This window comes from Oncorhynchus keta, chromosome 27 (assembly GCF_023373465.1).
Source record: "Oncorhynchus keta strain PuntledgeMale-10-30-2019 chromosome 27, Oket_V2, whole genome shotgun sequence".
In the NCBI taxonomy this organism is placed as follows: domain Eukaryota; kingdom Metazoa; phylum Chordata; class Actinopteri; order Salmoniformes; family Salmonidae; genus Oncorhynchus; species Oncorhynchus keta.
Genome location: NC_068447.1, coordinates 44,658,761 through 44,678,456, shown reverse-complemented (window position 1 = coordinate 44,678,456; position 19,696 = coordinate 44,658,761). Strand labels below are relative to the sequence as shown.

General features: G+C 40.3%; 1 protein-coding gene across 1 annotated transcript in view; it reads left to right on the top strand.

The window, feature by feature from the left end:
* The window catches only part of LOC118360171 (copine-9-like), a 108,703-nt gene that overhangs the window by 34,200 nt on the left and 54,807 nt on the right, over positions 1-19,696 (top strand). The window contains exon 4 of the mRNA XM_035739398.2: positions 3,102-3,205. Coding sequence (XP_035595291.1) covers positions 3,102-3,205 — 104 coding nt within the window. The remainder of the gene's footprint in view (positions 1-3,101; positions 3,206-19,696) is intronic.

Here is a 19,696-nt window from a genome sequence, read left to right as displayed (position 1 = left end):
TTTCCCAAATGTCTAGAGCTCTAGAGGGGCTCATTAAATATTCACATCCACAACATTTTCTCTCTCTCTCTCTCTCTCTCTCTCTCTCTCTCTCTCTCTCTCTCTCTCTCTCTCTCTCTCTCTCTCTCTCTCTCTCTCTCTCTCTCTCTCTCTCTCTCTCTCTCTCTCTCTCTCTCTCTCATCCCCTTACAGCAAGATGTCTTCCACCTGCTTATTCAATGCGGCAGGGTTAATCAATGAGAGGGCATAATTATTGTAACGCAATCAGCAGAGTAAACTTTCCATAGCCAGCTGCAGACATATTTGCACCATTCATTTAGTGAAGACTCACAAGCCATAGCACCTTGCCTTTATTCCCCTTCTCTCTATTTCTGTTCACTACCACATACACTGAGACACCAACACTAAGGGTTGAAAACGATACGCACTTAAGTGTTAGTGTAAACTAAGATTAAAATGGTGCTGAGTAAATGCATTTGTTTCCTCTGTACTGTAGCGTTGACATACTATAACTAAGACCTCTTAGTTTCAGTCACTTCACAATAATTGAAAGCGTTTCCCCTTAACAACACAATTTATATTCTAACATTCCAGTACCCAATTCCACTACCCGTTAACCAATCGTACCTCAAGAACGCCTCCCAAAATAGAACAGGTGGAAGTGTATCATGGGACGTTCCTTGGTCGATGGATACCAGGTAGGCTGGTAGGGTTCCAATAAACTACCTTCCCAGGCCTAATAATGGCTTGGGAGGGACAGAGTTGATAGCTGAGATTATGTGCACTGGGCACTAAGGACATGAGCTGGGTATTGAGGCAGTGCAGGGATCAATAGTTTATTACTCTGTGCTATAGGAGCATACCAGCCAGGCACTCTGCCCAATGGGGATTAGTGTCTGATTGCCAGGCAGATAACATGTGCAGTTATTGCTAGTGATGTAAACATTCACATGTTTAGATTTATAGTGACATTGTGTCATTGATTATCAAATGGCTGATATCTATCACAGAGATTATGTTTTGATTAGGTTCTGTTATTTTATTTATAAAACAATAGGGATTAGATCATCTTTAATATTGCAGATAGATTGTGGGTTCTAATTGTCTGCATAATTTCCAATCCCTGATGTGTATTATTTTCCCCTAACCCTACCACCCATCCCCTTATTTAAGTAAACTAATGGACAACAATACTTCAGCTTTTACTTCTAGCTTAAACATACTATATACATTTTACGGACACAGTATAATTTACATTAGTTATCTTTTTTATTTGTTTTTAGTCCCCCAGTTCAGCTACCATCAGCCCCTCCCATCTATCTCTAAAAACCATCTAGTTTTGATTTCTAATTGCCATATATTTTATATATGCCATATGTATATTAAATTACAGGTTGTAATGAAACAAAATAGGTAAAACGCCAAGGGGGTGAATACCTTTGCACGACACTGTACATATTAGCAGTACCAAAACAAGTGATCGCGTAATGATTCTGCAGAGCTAGGACGGTGGTATCCCACATATACATAACATTCTATTGGTTGCAAGAATTTTGAATAATCATTTAAATTGAAAAACTAGAAGTTTTGAATCCGGCGATGCTTTGTTTATCAGGTCATAAACCCTGTGCCATTGAATTGGCAAATCAAATATCTCTTCCCAACTAGCTTGCAACATGTATGGCATATCTGCACATTTTTTGGTCCTTAAATGGAACAGGTAAACTTCTTCATTTATCACAATATTCTCTAACCAATTTTGGATAAAGAAAAGTTCATCACCTTCTCCCACTTTCACTTGCCTCCTACATTTTTACGGTAATGCTGCAATCTGTTGGTTGTATTTTGGATAGAGCAGACATTTCCATATATTGTTACTAGCGGCATGTGTGACATAACTCAACCAGTACTTTTTTATGAGATCATTTACAAAGATTATACAGTAATATATATATATATATATATATACACACTACCGTTCAAAAGGTTGGGGTCACTTAGAAATGTACTTGTTTTTGAAAGAAAAGCCATTTTTTTGTCCATTAAAATAACATTGAATTGATCAGAAATACAGTGTAGACATTGTTAATGTTGTAAATAACTACTGGAAACGGCAGATTTTTAAGGAAATATCTACATAGGCGTACAGAGGTCCATTATCAGCAACCATCACTCCTGTGTTCCAACGGGGTGGCAGGGTAGCTTAGTGGTTAGAGTGTTGGACTAGTAACCGAAAGGTTGCAAGTTCAAATCCCCGAGCTGACAAGGTACAAATCTGTCATTCTGCCCCTGAACAGGCAGTTCCTAGGCCGCCTAGTTATAAAAATATAAAATAAAAAATGGCACGTTGTGTTAGCTAATCCAAGTGTATCATCAGCAATATGTTATCACAGCTGAAAACTGTTGTGCTGATTAAAGAAGCAACAAAACAGGCCTTCTTTAAACTAGTTGAGTATCTGGAGATTCAGCATTTGTGGGTTCGATTATAGGCTCATAATGGCCAGAAACAAAGACCTTTCTTCTGAAACAGTCTATTCTTGTTCTGAGAAAGGAAGCCTATTCCATGTGAGAAATTGCCAAGAAACTGAAGATCTCTTACAACTCTGTCTACTACTCCTTTCACAGAACAGCGCAAACGGTCTCTAACCAGAGTAGACAGAGGAGTGGGAGGCCCAACTGAGCAAAAGTACAAGTACACGAGAGTGTCTAGTTTGAGAAACAGACGCCTCACAAGTCCTCAACTGGCAGCTTCATTAAATAGTACCCGCAAAACACCAGTCTCAACGTCAACAGTGAAGCGGCGACTCCAGGATGCTGGCCCTCTAGGCAGAGTTCTTCTGTTCTTTTGCCCATCTACACTGTATTTCTGATAATTTGATGTTATTTTAATGGACAAAAAAATGTGCTTTTCTTTCAAAAACAAGGGCATTTCTTAAGTGACCCCAAACTTTTGAACGGTTAGTATATTTGAGTTTAACCATTAATATTTCTTGTAATATTTGTTCTGTCTTTTCTGGTGTATTAAACATAAATTGGAGGTTCTGTTACACGTAGCATCACTTTGTCACCTCTGTATTTTCTTTCCCTGGGTGCTGTTTTAGTTTGGCAGAACAGAGGTGATTGACAACACGCTGAATCCAAACTTTGTGCGGAAGTTTTTCCTGGACTTCTTCTTTGAAGAGAAGCAGAACCTCCGCTTTGACGTGTAAGTGACCAACCTCTCGGTCTCCATGCCAACCGGGAAACACCTACTTCTAGACACTTGGAGCTGGTTGCATCAGTTGGGTGTAAACAAACTGGTCTTAAATGCTAGGTCGGGCGTAGCTACATCCGACTTTGGGATCAGAATTTACACCTGTTGCACCAACCAGAAGTAAGACTCGTTGTAGCTAAGTCTAGCTTAAGCAATGCGGGTTCATGAGATGTGAAGCTTCATAATGATGGTTGCTTGGTAGCGCCCATTACTAGGTTGTTAGCATCCTTGTGGCAGTTCTGAACTTTACGAGGCAGGTCCTATCACTTCGCAAAGCCCACCACTGCGCATGCACGTTTTTCTCAACCACAACTGGATGGATCAATCAATAATTACTGTGGGAATGAATATCAAAAAATATTGGAATAAATTAGGCTAATGCGATTGTAGGCATTTATCATATCATCATATGTTGCTTTACTGAAACTACCAAAGTTATCCACCTGTTTTGTTTTAGTTTCATTGAATCGCCGTCTATATATTTGGTTCCTTGACATCTGGCTGGGCAAATAAGTGGAGGTGGCAGCTCATCTATTATTTTGCGAATATCTGATCAGACACAAGTGTATTATTTTGCGATTGACTTGAAAAGATGAGGTTCTGAAATACAGTTGAAGTTGGAAGTTTACATACACTTAGGTTGGAGCCATTTAAACAGGTTTTTCAACCACTCCACAAATGTCTTGTTAACTAACTATAGTTTTGGCAAGTCAGTTATGACATCTACTTTGTGCATGACACAAGTCATTTTTCCAACAATTGTTTACTGAAAGATTATTTCACTTATAATTCACTGTATCACAATTCCAGTGGGTCAGAAGTTTACAGACACTAATTTGACTGTGCCTTTAAACAGCTTGGACATTCCAGAAAATGATATCATGGCATTAGAAGCTTCTGTTAATTGACATCATTTGAGTCAATTGGAGGTGTACCTGTGGATGTATTTCAAGGCCTACCTTCAAACTCAGGCTTGACATCATGGGAAAATCAAAAGAAATCAGCCAAGACCTCAGAAAAAAACAAGTCTAGTTCATCCTCGGGAGCAATTTCCAAACACCTGACGGTGCCACGTTTATCTGTACAAACAATAGTACGCAAGTATAAACACCATGGTACCACGCTGCCATCATACCACTCAAGAAGGAGACACGTTCTGTCTCCTAGAGATGAACCTACTTTGTTGCGAAAAGTGCAAATCAATCCCAGAACAACAGCAAATGACCTTGTGAAGATGCTGGAGGAAACAGGTACAAAAGTATCTATATCCACAGTAAAATGAGTCCTATATCGACATAACCTGAATGGTTGCTCAGCAAGGAAGAAGCCACTGCTCCAAAACTGCCATAAAAAAGCCAGACTACGGTTTGCAACTGCACATGGGGACAAATATTGTACTTCTTGGAGAAATGTCCTCTGGTCTGATGAAACAAAAATAGATCTGTTTGGCCATAATGACCATCGTTATGTTTGGAGGAAAAAGGGGGAAGCTTGCAAGCCGAAGAACACCATCCCAACAGGGGTGACAGCATCATGTTGTGGGGGTTATTTGCTGCAGGAGGGACTGGTGCACATCACAAAATAGATGGCGTCATGAGGAAGGGAAATTGTGTGGAAATATTGAAGCAACATCTCAAGACATCAGTCAGGAAGTTAAAACTTGGTTTCAAATGGGTCTTCCAAATGGACAATGACCCCAAGCATGCTTACAAATTTGTCGAGGTATTGGAGTGGCCATCACAAAGCCCTGACCTCAATCCTGTAGAACATTTGTGGGCAGAACTGAAAAAGCGTGTGCGAGCAAGGAGGCCTACAAACCTGACTCAGTTACACAATCTCTGTCAGGAGGAATGGGTCAAAATTCACCCAACTTATTGTGGAATGCTTGTGGAAGGCTACCCGAAACATTTGACCCAATTTAAACAATAGAAAGGCAATGCTACCAAATACTAATTGAATGTATGTAAACTTCTGACCAACTGGGACTGTGATGAAAGAAATAAAAGCTGAAATAAATAATTCTCTCTCTACTATTATTCTGACGTTTCACATTCTTAAAATGAAGTGGTGATCCTAACTAACCTAAGACAGGGAATTTTTACTTGGATTCAATATCAGGAATTGTGAAAACTGAGTTTAAATGGCTAAGGTGTGTGTAAACTTCTGACTTCAACTGTATGAACACGAGACTCACATCCTTTTGAAAATATAAATTGCTGTTATTTTCTGTGCATATCATGAAAAGGTCCCAATTTAACACCCTCTGCCTTTTCCATATTAGGCGTGGAATCTATGCCCAGGAGTAGCTTATAGAAGGGCTTGGTGGTGCAACAGGCATCATTTTTAGGTCCGGCGCAGAGGACATTTTACATCGGACGTAGTAGAGCTACGACCCACTTATGCCCATTTTGCAAAACAATACGAATAAAGAAACATGACGCTTATGTGAAAAGATTACATTCAGTAGTTGAGAATTAGTGTCTCAGTTGATGCATAGAGATAAGCAGCAACACATACATGAAGCGTAAGGTAGTACATTGCATTCAATGGGGGGAAGATTGATGTCACAATATTGATGCCTAGAGATAGGCATCACGGACATGATCCTTAAGTTAATACATTGCATTATATTGGGGGAATATTAGTATCACAATATTGACCCAGAGATAAGCATCAGATACATGTCGCCTAAGAGAATACATTGCATTCAATGGGGGAAAGATTAGTGTCACTATTGATGCCTAGAGATAGGCTTCACAGACACGATGCTTAGTTGATTACATTGCATTCAACGGGGGGGATTTGTGTCTCACTATTGACGCCTAAATATAAGTATCAGAGACATGATGCCTAAGTGAATACTTTGCATTCAATAAGATTGACGCATACATATGCATCAAGTAGTTGACACATAAGCCAACTGTATTCATGTCTGTTGGTTTTCTCTCACTCTCTATTCTCTAATCGCCCTCTCCCTCGCTCTTCTCTCTCTTTTTGTCTCCCTCCCTCCCTCCTCCTCTCTACCTCCCTTTTTCTTCCTTTGTCTCTCTCGCTCTACCTCCTTTAGAGAGAAATGGAGAGGGGGGATTAGAGAATAGATAGAGAGGTGGAGGGGGGAGGGAACAAAAGAAGGAGGGAATGAAATATAATCAATTAAATGTATTTATAAATGTATTCATACAGTATTTATACAGCCCTTCTTACATCAGCTGATGTCACAAAGTGCTGTACAGAAACCCAGCCTAACACCCCAAAGAGCAAGCAATGCAGATGTAGAAGCATGGTGTCTAAGAAAAGATCACTGGAAAGGCCTGGGAAGAAATCTAGAGAAGAACCAGGTTCTGAGAGATGGCCAGTCCTCTTCTGGCTGTGCCCGGTTAAAGGTCAGGGTTCCATAGTCGCATTTAGAAAAGCAGAAACTGGATCAGAAGCATGACCAGGAGGACTGGGGACAGGACAGCCAGAAGTCGTCAGGCATGGTCCCAGGGCTGGCACCAAGGTCCTCCAGGAGGGGAAAGAGAGAAAGCAAAAAAGAGTTTGGAGGACTAGAGGGAGCATACATAAGATCACACAGGACACCAGATAAGACAGACTGACCCAAGCCCCAGCACATAGACTATTGCAGCATAGATACTGGGGACACTGTGGCCCCGTCCAACGATACCCCCGGACAGGGCCAACCAGACAGGGTATAACCCCACCCACTTTGCCAAAGCACACCACCAGAGGAATATCAAAAGACCACCAACTTACTACCTTGAGAAAAGGTGGAGTATAGCCCACATAGATCTCCCCACCGCAAGAGCCTGAGGGGTCGCAAAACCGGAGATGGAGAGTGGGAGTTAGAGAATAGATAGATAGAGAGAGGGAGAAACAGGAGGGAGAAAGAGAGAGAGGAGGGAGAGAGGGTGAAAGGGATGGAAGAAGGGGGTTGAAGAGAGAAGAGGAGGTGGGATAAAGAAGAGGTAGAGAGAGAGACAGAGAGAGAGAGGCAAAGTAAGGGTGAGAAAAAGAATTAGGGATGGAGAGAGAGAGATTAGATTATTAGAGAATAGCGAGAGAGAGAGAGAAAGAACTGACAGACATGAATGCAATTGACTTATGTGTCAACGACTCTATCCATATCTATGCATCAATCTCATTGAACGCAATGTATTCACTTACGCGTAATGTGTGTGAAGCGTATCTCTAGGCATCAATATTGTGACACTAATCACCCCCCCCCCATTCACATACAGTGCATTCGGAAAGTATTCAGGCCCCTTGACTTTTTCCACATTTTGTTACGTTACAGTATTATTCTATAGTTGATACACACAATACCCCATAACAACAAAGCAAAAACAGGTTTTTAGAAATGTCTGCAAATGTAAAATAATAAACTGAAATATCACATTTGCATATCTATTTGAAGAAGGAGAGTGATGGAGTGCTGCATCAGATGACCTGGCCTCCAAAATCACCCGACCTCAACCCAATTGAGATGGTTTGGGATGAGTTGAACCGCAGAGTGAAGGAAAAGCAGTGAACATAAAGAAAAAAACTGGAATGAATAGGTGTGTCCTGTCGTGTCTTATTTTGATCAAATAAATTCTCTGTAATTATTACATGATTAAACTAACTTAATCATGTAACTGTAATTAACTAGGAAGTCGGGGCACCAGGGATAATATTCAGATTACAAAGTTATAATTTTCTGAATATAACTTTCAGATATTTTAATATCTGATCAATTAGTCTTCTAATTAATGAATTATTCTTTACCTCACGTTAGTCTCATTCCAAACATCGTAAATTGTTGGTTATCTGCACGAACCCAGTCTTCACTATGAATCATCCATACATCAATTGTTTTAAATCATTTATTTACTAACTAAATAATCACAGTAGAAGTAGATATGGTTACAAGGAAATGATAGGGAAATGTGCCCTAGTGGGCTAAACCGGCATGGCGGCTTGTTAGACAAAGGGACTGAGGGGGGCGCGAAAGATAAGACACTACAAAGTTGATAATTATAACAATTGAAATGCTAATCCTTTGCAAATGAATGCTCACTCATTTGGGAATAATTGTAATCAATATATATATATTTACGCTCAGTGTGTCGTCGTGATCTCTGTTGGAAAGTTAGTTTCTGTTGGAGTTTGTCCACCCTCTCTCTCTCTGCCGTGGTTAGAATAGATAGTTCAGAGTAACATTCAGCAATGTTGTTATAGAATAGATGTTTCGGCGGTTGTCGGTCTTCTCGTTCAATGGTACCGAATTCCTAGCTGCAGACTAGCAATTAGTATCAAAGATTTGTTCTTATTCTGTCGGTTCGATAGTCTCAGAGTTTAACCCCGTGGTATGGTTAAGAATTCAGCAATGGGCTCAAAACTTAGCCTTCTCGTAGTTGAGAGAAGCATGGCCTGAAGATAAATTCCCAAGGTGTGGGTTATATTCGGAAGAGCAGAAAGGGGCTGTCCCACGACGCCAGATCAATGTCTGTGCTCATAGGGTGGGCCTATGATTTAGTTAAACTCCAAAGGCAATTGGAGTTCCCTTCATTAAACAGTTTAAAATCACATTTACATAACTTCACAAATAGTTTCATCTTTACTCATTCATTTTATACAACAATTAGATGCAAGCCTCACAACTGAGGCTTGTATAAACAGGGTTATGGTAATGTGGCTGTATTGTCTCTAATGAGTCTCAAACGGACCAGTTCATAGCTGGCTACTTCACCAACCGTTTATACATTCTCCAGAACATGAATATTGTTCAGTTCTCAAGTTCTGTGAGGTGAAAGAAGTTCCTTTGTTCTCTCTATGAAAACTCACTCTCTCTCTATACTGTCTGGCCATGAGGAACAATCTCCTCTGGGAATTTATGACCTGCCTAACAGAGCCTGGTGTAGGGGGAAGAGAGAGAGGGGGATGGTGCAGAGAGAAGGGGATGGTGCTCGCTGTACCCAAAGAGGGCAATATGACTGGTACTGTGACTGATAATTCTTCAGACCCTTTACTCAGTACTTTGTTGAAGCACCTTTGGCAGTGATTACAGCCTTGAGTCTTCTTGGGTATGACGCTACAAGCTTGGAACACCTGTATTTGGGGAATTTCTCCGATTCCTCTCTGCAGATCCTCTCAAGCTCTGTCAGGTTGGATGGGGAGTGTTGCTGCACAGCTATTTTCAGATCTCTCCAGAGATGTTCGATCGGGTTCAAGTCCGGGTTCTGGCTGGGTCACTCAAGGACAATCAAAGACTTGTCCCGAAGCCACTCCTGCATTATATTGGCTGTGTGCTTAGGGTCGTTGTCCTGTTTCATCAAGCATCTTTCTGTGCTTTTCTCCATTCATCTTTCCCTCGATCCTGACTAGTCTCCCAGTCCCTGCTGCTGAAAAACATCTGCACAGTATGATGCTGCCACCGCCATGCTTCACCGTAGGGATGGTGCCAGGTTTCCTCCAGACATGATGTGAAAATTGGCATTAGAGTTCAATCTTGGTTTCATCAGACCATCAAATCTGGTTTATCATGGTCTGAGAGTCCTTTAGGTGCATTTTTTAGCAAACTCCAAGTGGGCGGTCATGTGTCTTTTATTTAGGAGTGGCTTCCATCTGGCCACTCTACCATAAAGGCCTGATAGATGGAGTGCTGCAGAGATGGTTGTCCTTCTGGGAGGTTCTCCCATCTCCACAGAGAAACTCTAAAGCTCTGTCAGTGACCCTCGAGCTGTGTCAGAGTAAATATTGGGTTGTCCCTGACCAATTCTTCATTTAAGAAAGATGAAGGTTACTGTGTTCTTGGGGACCTTCAATGCTGCAGACATTTTTCCCTTCTCCAGATCTGTGCCTCAACACAAAGCTGTCTAAGTGCTCTACAAACAATTTCGTCAGCCTCATGGCTTGGTTTTTGCTCTGACGCACTGTCAACTGTGGGACCTTGTATAGACAGGTGTATGCCTTTCCAGATCATGTCCAATCAATTGTATTCATCACAGGCAGACTCATATCAAGTTGTAGAAACATCTCAAGGATGATCAATGGAAACAGGATGCACCTGAGCTCAATTTCGAGTCTCATATTAAAGGGTCTGGAATACTTATGTAAATAAGGCATTTCTGTTTTTTATTTGTAATAAATTTGCACAAATAATAAAAAACTGTTCTCTCTTTGTAATTCAGGGGGTTTTGTGTGTAGATTGCTGAGGAAAAAATGATATTTAATCCATGTTAGAATAAGGATGTAACATAACAAAATGTGGAAAAATCAATGAATACTTTCAGAAGGCACTGTCGGCATCATGTGTCTAGAAGTGTATACTTTTGTAAAAACCACCAGATTGATGCTTTTCAATTATATACTGTAGTGTTGTATTCAATTCTATCTTCTAATTTCATATCTGATCAAAATATAAAAATTCTGGCTAGGCTAGAAGCTAAAATAAACCTTTAATTTATACATAGGTCCAATTAATAATGATCTGTTTCAAGCATTTTCTTTGCTTCTTTGTTCTTCTTTCAGATCACAGGGTCCCTCAGTCCTTCTTACAGGTTGTCATTCAGGGAGCCACCATAACGGGCTTACCAATCATAGATCCAGCTCAAGCCTTTTCATTTATCACATTGATTATGTGCTGTCATTACATCCACTTGGCTTTGCTGGTAAGCCACCCCACCTCTTATTCCAGATCTAGATAAAGATTACCTAGGTGCCATTATAGCCTTAATGTAGTCAACGATATACAGTAGGCTTTGTTTTTTTTTTCCTTTCTAAACTGAACATCGTCTAGACTGTGTGGCTGTGTGAGAGCTAAATCTTACATCTCGCTCATCTCAATATCTGCATTGCTGCTCGTGGCAGAATTATACAACTGCATAATTGTATGATTGAACCTCAAAATGTGAAGGCCGAAACTGGGTTAACCGTGTAAAGAAAACTGCGGATGAACAAAAATACATCATTACTGAAAGATTAAACGGGATGGAAGACTTCAGTCGCAATTCAAATCAACATTTCCCAGAAAGTTGTGGAACAACCGGTATGGAAGAATTCCTGGAAAAGGTAATACCACAACTATTTGGACAGGAGAACTTCACACAGGGTCCCACAATCCAACGAGCACATTGAAAGGTTGGCCCAAGAGGGGACATGAGCAGCAAACCAAGGAGCATCACCAAATAAGACAGGATAATTACACCAGATAGGACAGACTGACCCAAGCCCAGGCACATAGACTATTGCAGCACAGATACAAGCAACTGAGATGGGGGGGGGGTTAGGGGACATGTGTCCCCATCTGACGATACCCCCGGACAGGGCCAACGAGGCAGGATATAACTCCACCCACTTTGCCAAAGCACAGCCCCCACACCACTAGAGGGATATCAACCAACTTACCACCAACTTACTACCCTGAGACAAGGCTGAGTATAGCCCACAAAGATCTCCCCCACCGCATGAGCTCCAATGCCAAATCGGTTTCTTGTTTGCAACAAAACTGTCCCTGTTTTCAAATCTGAGATGTCATTACGAATCCGTGCATGGTACTTTACTTTTCAACACCAGACAGAATAGGCCTACTGGCACAGAAAAAAATGTAAGCTTTAACTGCTGGCTACTCTTCTTACGTGGCTTAACCCAATGTGAAAAGGTCACAAGTTTTTCCCTAAAAGCTGTCTGGGTTTAAACATCTTCTATTGTACAGAAAGTGAATAGCTTAATCAATTGATAGTGTCAAAATGAGATTACTTCTAAAGCAAAGTCAGCCTCTGAATGTCAAAGAACAAAACATTGATATCCCCATATGCATCGGAGTAACGTCTTTCCTTGTAACGGATTTCCTCCTCTTCGTCTGAGGAGGAGTAAGGATCAGACCAAAATGCAGCGTGGTAAGTGTCCATATTGATTTATTCAAAAACACAACTGAACACTGGAACAAAATAATAAACGTGAAATATACATACCGAAACAGTACCGTTTGGCCCAAACACTCACACGGAAACAAACACCCACAAACCAAAAGTGAAACCCAGGGCTACCTAAGTATGATTCTCAATCAGAGACAACTAATGACACGTGCCTCTGAGAACTAGGCCGAACACAAAAACCAACATAGAAAAACAAACATAGACTGCCCACCCCAAGGCACGCCCTGACCATACGAAAAACAAAGATTAAAATAACAGAACTATGGTCAGAACGTGACATTCCTGGGTATTTTACAGCTTGTTTCTAGCATGAAGCATCCCGGACCAAAGCGCTGTTACAGATCACTTTATATAAACAAATTAGTTTTGTACTACTTTGTACTGTACTTTTTTTTTTGTTGACCAGTTTCTTTAATAAAAGCTAGGCCTATAGCACCCTCTCATACCCCCTCAATTCGAGTCTTGATTTTAATTTAACAGCCCTTCACTAATACGGAGGTAGGCTAATCTATGGATAGAGCAGCCATAGGCTTATTTCGTCTGTCAAACGGGTAGGCCTACATCTTATTTCTTAAATAGGAAGAAATAGACTCCAACACAAAGCCCTATTTGTCATATGTCTAGGTGATGCTGGTAAGGCGGAGTCAGGCGCAGGACACAGAGACGAGAAATAACCGTTACTTTACTCAAAAACAATATTCCATAAAGGAGACTAAATAATCCAGGTCACAAAACGAGACAACTTGACAATAACAAACACGCACAAAACCAAGGGGGAAACCAGAGGGTTAAACAGGGAACAATGATTATGGAATGGAAACCAGGTGTGTATAATGAAGACAAAACAAATCGAAAATTAAACATGGGATCGGTGGTGACTAGAAAACCGGTGACGTCGACGGCCGAACAAGGAGAGGGACCAACTTCGGCGGAAGTCGTGACACTATTGTTGTTAGTCTAATTGTAAAGTCTCATTAAAAGGAAGACGGTTTAAATGAATTATGCTTACTTGAATTAGCCTACTTTCAGCACCATGAGCTGTCCATTTCCGATTGATTGTGCCCCGGCTGCTGCTTCAAGTTTTAGTACCACAATGTAAATTAGTCGAATCTGGCTTTATTATGAGGTCAATAACTCTGATAAATACATAATGGGCAAGAAACATATTGTGTTTAATAATATATATTGTAATAATAGATAATAATATCTATCTATTGCAAGCTATCATAGTTGACCTCCGGTTCTCCATCTCAACTTTGCGCTCTCCTTTTCAAACTGAACGGAACATAAACTATAGGCTAGGCCTAATCAAAAATAAATAATCAGAAGGAGCTTTTGACTCTCCTCCTGAACTGCCACCGTAGTAGCCCTTCACCGCACAGCCATTGCTTAAGCAGCACACCAAAAAGTTTTTGATCAGCAAGAGCAGAGCAGGCCAGAGCTCAGGGTTGAAGTATCCATTGCAGTGTGTAATGCAGCCCAAGTTGTATTTACACTAGTTAGATAGAAATATAATTCTGCTCTGTGCTTTTCCGATCATGCACTTCGTAGCCTTTTGATATTGTGAAACCAGCAGAGAATCAGACATGAGAGGCGACATCTGGGACAAATTCTAAAACACTGAGAAATATTGACATTTCATCAATTACAAATTACATGACCCTCCCCTGGTCTAGATTTTTTAAAAATACTAAAACCTCCCCTGGACTGAAAAGCATGACCCTTCCCCCATTTCCCTCCTGGTAACCATACTGTACATTTCGATCTGTACCTATGTATTCAACCTATTTGTTATGGCAAGCCTAAATAAGTTCAGGAGTAGAAATGTGGTTAACTCGTCACATAATACGTTGCATGGACACACTGTGAAAAAAATAGCATTTAACATGATTTTGGAATAACTACCTCATCTCTGTACCACACACATACAATTATCTGTAAGGTCCCTCAGTCGAGTAGTGATTTTCAAGCACAGATTCAACCACAAAGACCAGGGAGGCTGTCCAATGCCTTGCACAGAAGACCAACTATTTGTAGATGGGTAAAATAAAAAAAAGCAGACAATGAATATCCTTTTGAGCATGGTGAAGTTATTAACTCCATTACAAAGATACAGGCATCCTTCCTAACACTGTTGGTGGAGAGGAAGGAAACCACTCAGGGATTTCACCATTAGGCCAATGGTGATTTTAAAACAATTACTGAGTTTAATGGCTGTGATAGGAGAAAACTGAGGATAGATTAACAACATTGTCGTCACTTAACAATACTAACCTAAATGACAGAGTAAAAAGAAGGAAGTCTGTACAGAATAAAAATATTCCAAAACATTCCTAATATTTGCAATACGACACTAAAGCAATACTGCAAAAAATGTGTCAAAAACATGAACCTTTTGTACTTAATATAAAGCATTATTTTTGGGGCAAATTCATTAATGATTACCACTCCTAACGTTTTCAAGCATGGTGGTAGCTGCATCATGTTATGGATATGCTTGTCATCGCCAAGGACTGGGGAGTTTTCAGCATAAAAAGAAACGGAATGCAGCTAAGCACAAGCAAAATCCTTGAAGAAAACCTTGTTCAGTCTGCTTTCCAATAGCCACTGGGAGACTCATGTACCTTTCAGCAGGAAAATAACCTAAACCTCTAGGTTAAATATACACTGTAGTTGCTTACCAAGACTACATTGAATGTTCCTGAGTGGCCTAGTTACAGTTTTAACTTAAATCGACCTGAAAAATCTATGGCAAGACTTGGCTGTCTAGCAAAGATCAACAACAAACTTGACAGAATTTGAAGAGTAAAAATATTAAGTAATTGGCAAATATTTTACAATCCAGGTTTGCTCTTAGAGAAAAAAAAGTGATTTTAACATAAGGGGGTTGAATACTCATCTAATCAGTATGTATTAGTGGTGTATTTTTCTGGTTCGATTCCAGGCTGTATCACAAGCTGCTGTGATTGGGAGTCCCATAGGGCAGCGCACAATTGGCCCAGTGTCGTTGCCTAGTTAAATAAAAGTTAAATAAAAATACAAAAATTAAATTTTAAATGTGTAGCCAGTTGATGTGATAACTGTCTTGTTGGTTGACAGAAATTCTTTCCCCAAAACCTTGTCAATTAAATGTTAACTGCAAAGTAGGCTTACCTGGCAGAAGTACATAATTAGTTATTTGCAAACTTTGCCATGAATGAGCAGTAGCAATACAGAACCATCGCCAAACCGGCACATTAGAGACGGCACATTCATCACTCGCTAGATGCACAATTAAGGGGGATTACACAAAAAAACTAAATAAGTTAGTTTTCTTCCAGACCTTTAACATTTTTTTATTCTGATGTGATTTTAAGTATTGACTTGGACTCAGAACATCCATTTTCGTTGTTTCTCTATGAACAATTGTAAGGGGTGTGAAAAAATAACATAAAAAAAAACAGGATAAATAAAACTGAGAACGTATTTTGGGAAAATGTACAACATAACATGGGGGGGGCAATCACAGCATTTATAAGGTCCCACTTAGAGTTTTTTAATAACCATTATTTTACTTGGTGTATTGACAGAAAACATAGTGCATTACTTTCTATTTTACACTAAAGACCTTGGGAAGAGAAGAATGTGCTTATTTGAAAAGAAGAAAAAAATGAGTAGCTCTCATGCTAGAAAAGGTTGGAGATCCCTGATTTAGAATGCCTGAAGCTTTAATCTATTTAATCTATTTATTTATCGTCAGTATTATCCACAACATGATATTGGGATGGGTCTTTACTAGGACTGTCAAACGGTTAATAACATGAATTTCTATTGTTAATCGCATTTCGTCACGATTTTTTGGTTTGCTAAAATTTGGCCCTAAAGAAAGATTTTCCTAATTGAAGTTTAACACTTCTGCGCACACACAAACATACTGTTAACATGTGTGACATAGAATGTAAATGGAATTGTGCAGCCAGCCAAAAATAATTCAGGTATTTTTCTTTTTTGAAAAAGAATAACGCCAACATCTGTTATTTACAAGAAACTCCCCTATCCCTAGTGCTGTCACGATACCAGAATGTTGACTTCGATACCAGGTTTAGTATATCGAAATACTCGATACCATCATGATTCTCGATACCAAAACGATACCAAACGATAACACAGCAAAAAAAGAAGGTATATTAGCCAAAACCACATTTGGCATTTGCCAGAGAACACCAAGATTGGCAAATTCACCACTGGCACCCTGTGCTCTTCACAGATGAAAGCAGGTTCACACTGAGCACATGTGACAGATGTGACAGTCTGGAGACGCCGTGGAGAACGTTCTGCTGCCTGCAACATCCTCCAGAATGACCGCTTTGGCGGTGGGTCAGTCATGGTGTGGGGTGGCATTTCTTTGGGGGGCCGCACAGCCCTCCATGTGCTCACCAGAGGTAGCCTGACTGCCATTAGGTACCGAGATGAGATCCTCAGACCCCTTGTGAGACCATATGCTGGTGCGGTTGGCCCTGGGTTCATCCTAATGCAAGACAATGCTAGACCTCATGTGGCTGGAGTGTGTCAGCAGTTCCTGCAAGAGGAAGGCATTGATGCTATGGACTGGCCCGCCCGTTCCCCAGACCTGAATCCAATTGAGCACATCTGGGACATCATGTCTCGCTCCATCCACCAACAGAGATCCCTCAGGAGACCATCCGCCACCTCATCAGGAGCATGCCCAGGCGTTATAGGGAGGTCATACAGGCACGTGGAGGCCACACACACTACTGAGCCTCATTTTGACTTGTTTTAAGGACATTACATCAAAGTTGGATCAGCCTGTAGTGTGGTTTTCCACTTTAATTTTGAGTGTGACTCCAAATCCAGACCTCCTTGGGTTGATAAATTTGATTTCCATTGATAATTTTTGTGTCATTTTGTTGTCAGCACATTCAACTATGTAAAGAAAAAAGTATTTAATAAGAATATTTCATTCATTCAGATCTAGGATGTGTCAATTTGACATTGCTTCAACAATCAATTTGACATTGCTTCAACATAATCTGGATGAACCTAAAGCATCTAGCATTGAAACCATACTAAAAGAAGCTGCTATGCCAAAGAAGTTGATTGCCAAGTTATATCAAGGGTTATTAAATCTCTACCTGTTAGCTCAGAACCTATAAGGAGAAAATGGGAAACAGATCTTAAGGAAGATATTGATGAGAATGATTGGTCATTAATTGAACCGTATTATATATGCTGTGGTCCTATGACAAACTGATGCCATTTTGGGATAATGTCTGTGCCATTATATCATTGTGTTGGAATTTATCCATGTCCACAATCACGTTTGTTGTAAAATGTCAATATTGTTTACCAACATGAAAGAAAGTTTTGTATAGCTATCAATTGAAAAGCATCACTCTCACCTTCAATAATGAACTCGAGGGCTATGTACACTATGTACACTGAACATAAAAAGCGACATGACAAAAACTCAAAGATTTTACTGAGTCATAGTTCGTTAGTAAACCAGTCTATTGAAATAAATAAATGAGGCTCGAATCTATGGATTTCCCATGACTGGGGATACAGATACAGTGGCAAGAAAACGTATGTGAACCCTTTGGAATTACCTGGATTCCTGCATCAATTGGTCATCAAATTTGATCTGATCTTCATCTAAGTCACAACAATAGACAAACAGTGTGTGCTTAAACTAATAACACACAAAGTATTGTATTTTTCTTGTCTATATTGAATACATCATTTAAACATTCACAGTGTAGGTTGGAAAAAGTATGTGAACCTCTAGGCTAACCTTTCCAAAAGCTAATTGGAGTCAGGAGTCAGCTAACCTGGAGTCCAATCAATGACACGAGATAGGAGATGTTGGTTAGAGCTGCCTTGCCCTATAAAAAACACTCACAAAATGTGAGTTTGCTATTCACAAGAAGCCTTGCCTGATGTGAACCATGTCTCGAACAAAAGAGATCTCAGAAGACCTAAGATTAAGAATTGTTGACCTGCATAAAGCTGGAAAGGGTTACAAAAGTATCTCTAAAAGCCTTGATGTACATCAGTCCTTGGTAAGACAAATTGTCTATATATGGAGAAAGTTCAGCACTGTTGCTACTCTCCCTAGGGGTGGCTATCCTGCAAAGGTGACTGCAAGAGCACAGCGCAGAATGCTCAATGAGGTTAAGAAGAATCCTAGAGTGTCAGCTAAAGAAATCTCTGGAACATGCTAACATCTCTGTTGACGAGTCTACGATACGTGAAACACTAAACAAGAATGGTGTTCATGTGAGGACACCACGGAAGAAGCCACTGCTGTCCAAAAAAAACCTTGCACGTCTGAAGTTTGCAAAAGTGCACCTGGATGTTCCACACCACTACTGGCAAAATATTCTGTGGACAGATGAAACTACAGTTTTGTTAGGAAGGAACACACAACACTATGTGTGGAGAGAAAAAGGGCATAGCACACCAACATCAACCTCATCCCACTGTAAAGTATGGTGGAGGGAGCATCATGGTTTGTTTGGGGCTGCTTTGCTGCCTCAGGGCCTAAACAGCTTGCTATCATCAACGGAAAAATGATTTCCCAAATTTAACAAGATATTTTGCAGGACAATGTTAGGCTATTTGTCCGCCAACTGAAGCGCAACAGAAGTTGGGTGATGCAACAGGACAATGACCCAAAACACAGAAGTAAATCAACAACAGAATGGCTTCAACAAAATAAAATTCTAGAGTGTATCAGTCAGAGTCCTCACCTTAGCCCGATTGAGATGCTGAGCATGACCTCAAGAGAGCAGTTCACACCAGACATCCCAAGAATAATGCTGAACTGAAACATTTTTGTAAAGAGGAATGGTCCAAAATTCCTTCTGACCATTGTGCAGGTCTGATCCGCAACTACAGAAAATGTTTGGTTGAGGTTATTGCTGCCAAAGGGTTCAACATACTTCTTTCACATTTACATTTACATTTAAGTCATTTAGCAGACGCTCTTATCCAGAGCGACTTACAAATTGGTGCATTCACCTTATGACACCTTCCCTGTGAATGTTTCCACGATGTGTTCAATAAAGACATGAAAGTGTATAATTGTTTGTGTGTTATTAGTTTAAGCAGACTGTGTTTGTCTATTGTTGTGACCTAGATGAAGATCATATCAAATTGTATGACCAATTCATGGAGAAATCCAGATATTTCCAAAGAGTTCACATATTTTTTCAGGCCACTATATGCTTTTTTTCCATCACAAATACTGTGCCTTAAAAAAAAAGGAAACCAGTCAATATCTGGTGTGACCACCATTTGCCTCATGCAGCGCGACACATCTCCTTCGCATAGAGTTTATCAGGTTGATGATTGTGGCCTGCGGAATGTTGTCCCACTATTCTTCAATTGCAAAGAAAAAGCCATATCTCAGACTGGCCAATATAAAGAAAAGATTAAGATTGGGCAAAAGAACACAGAAACTGGAAAGAGATGGCTTTTTTTGCAATTCTGCCTAGAAGTCCAGCATCCCGGAGTCGCCTCTTCAAGG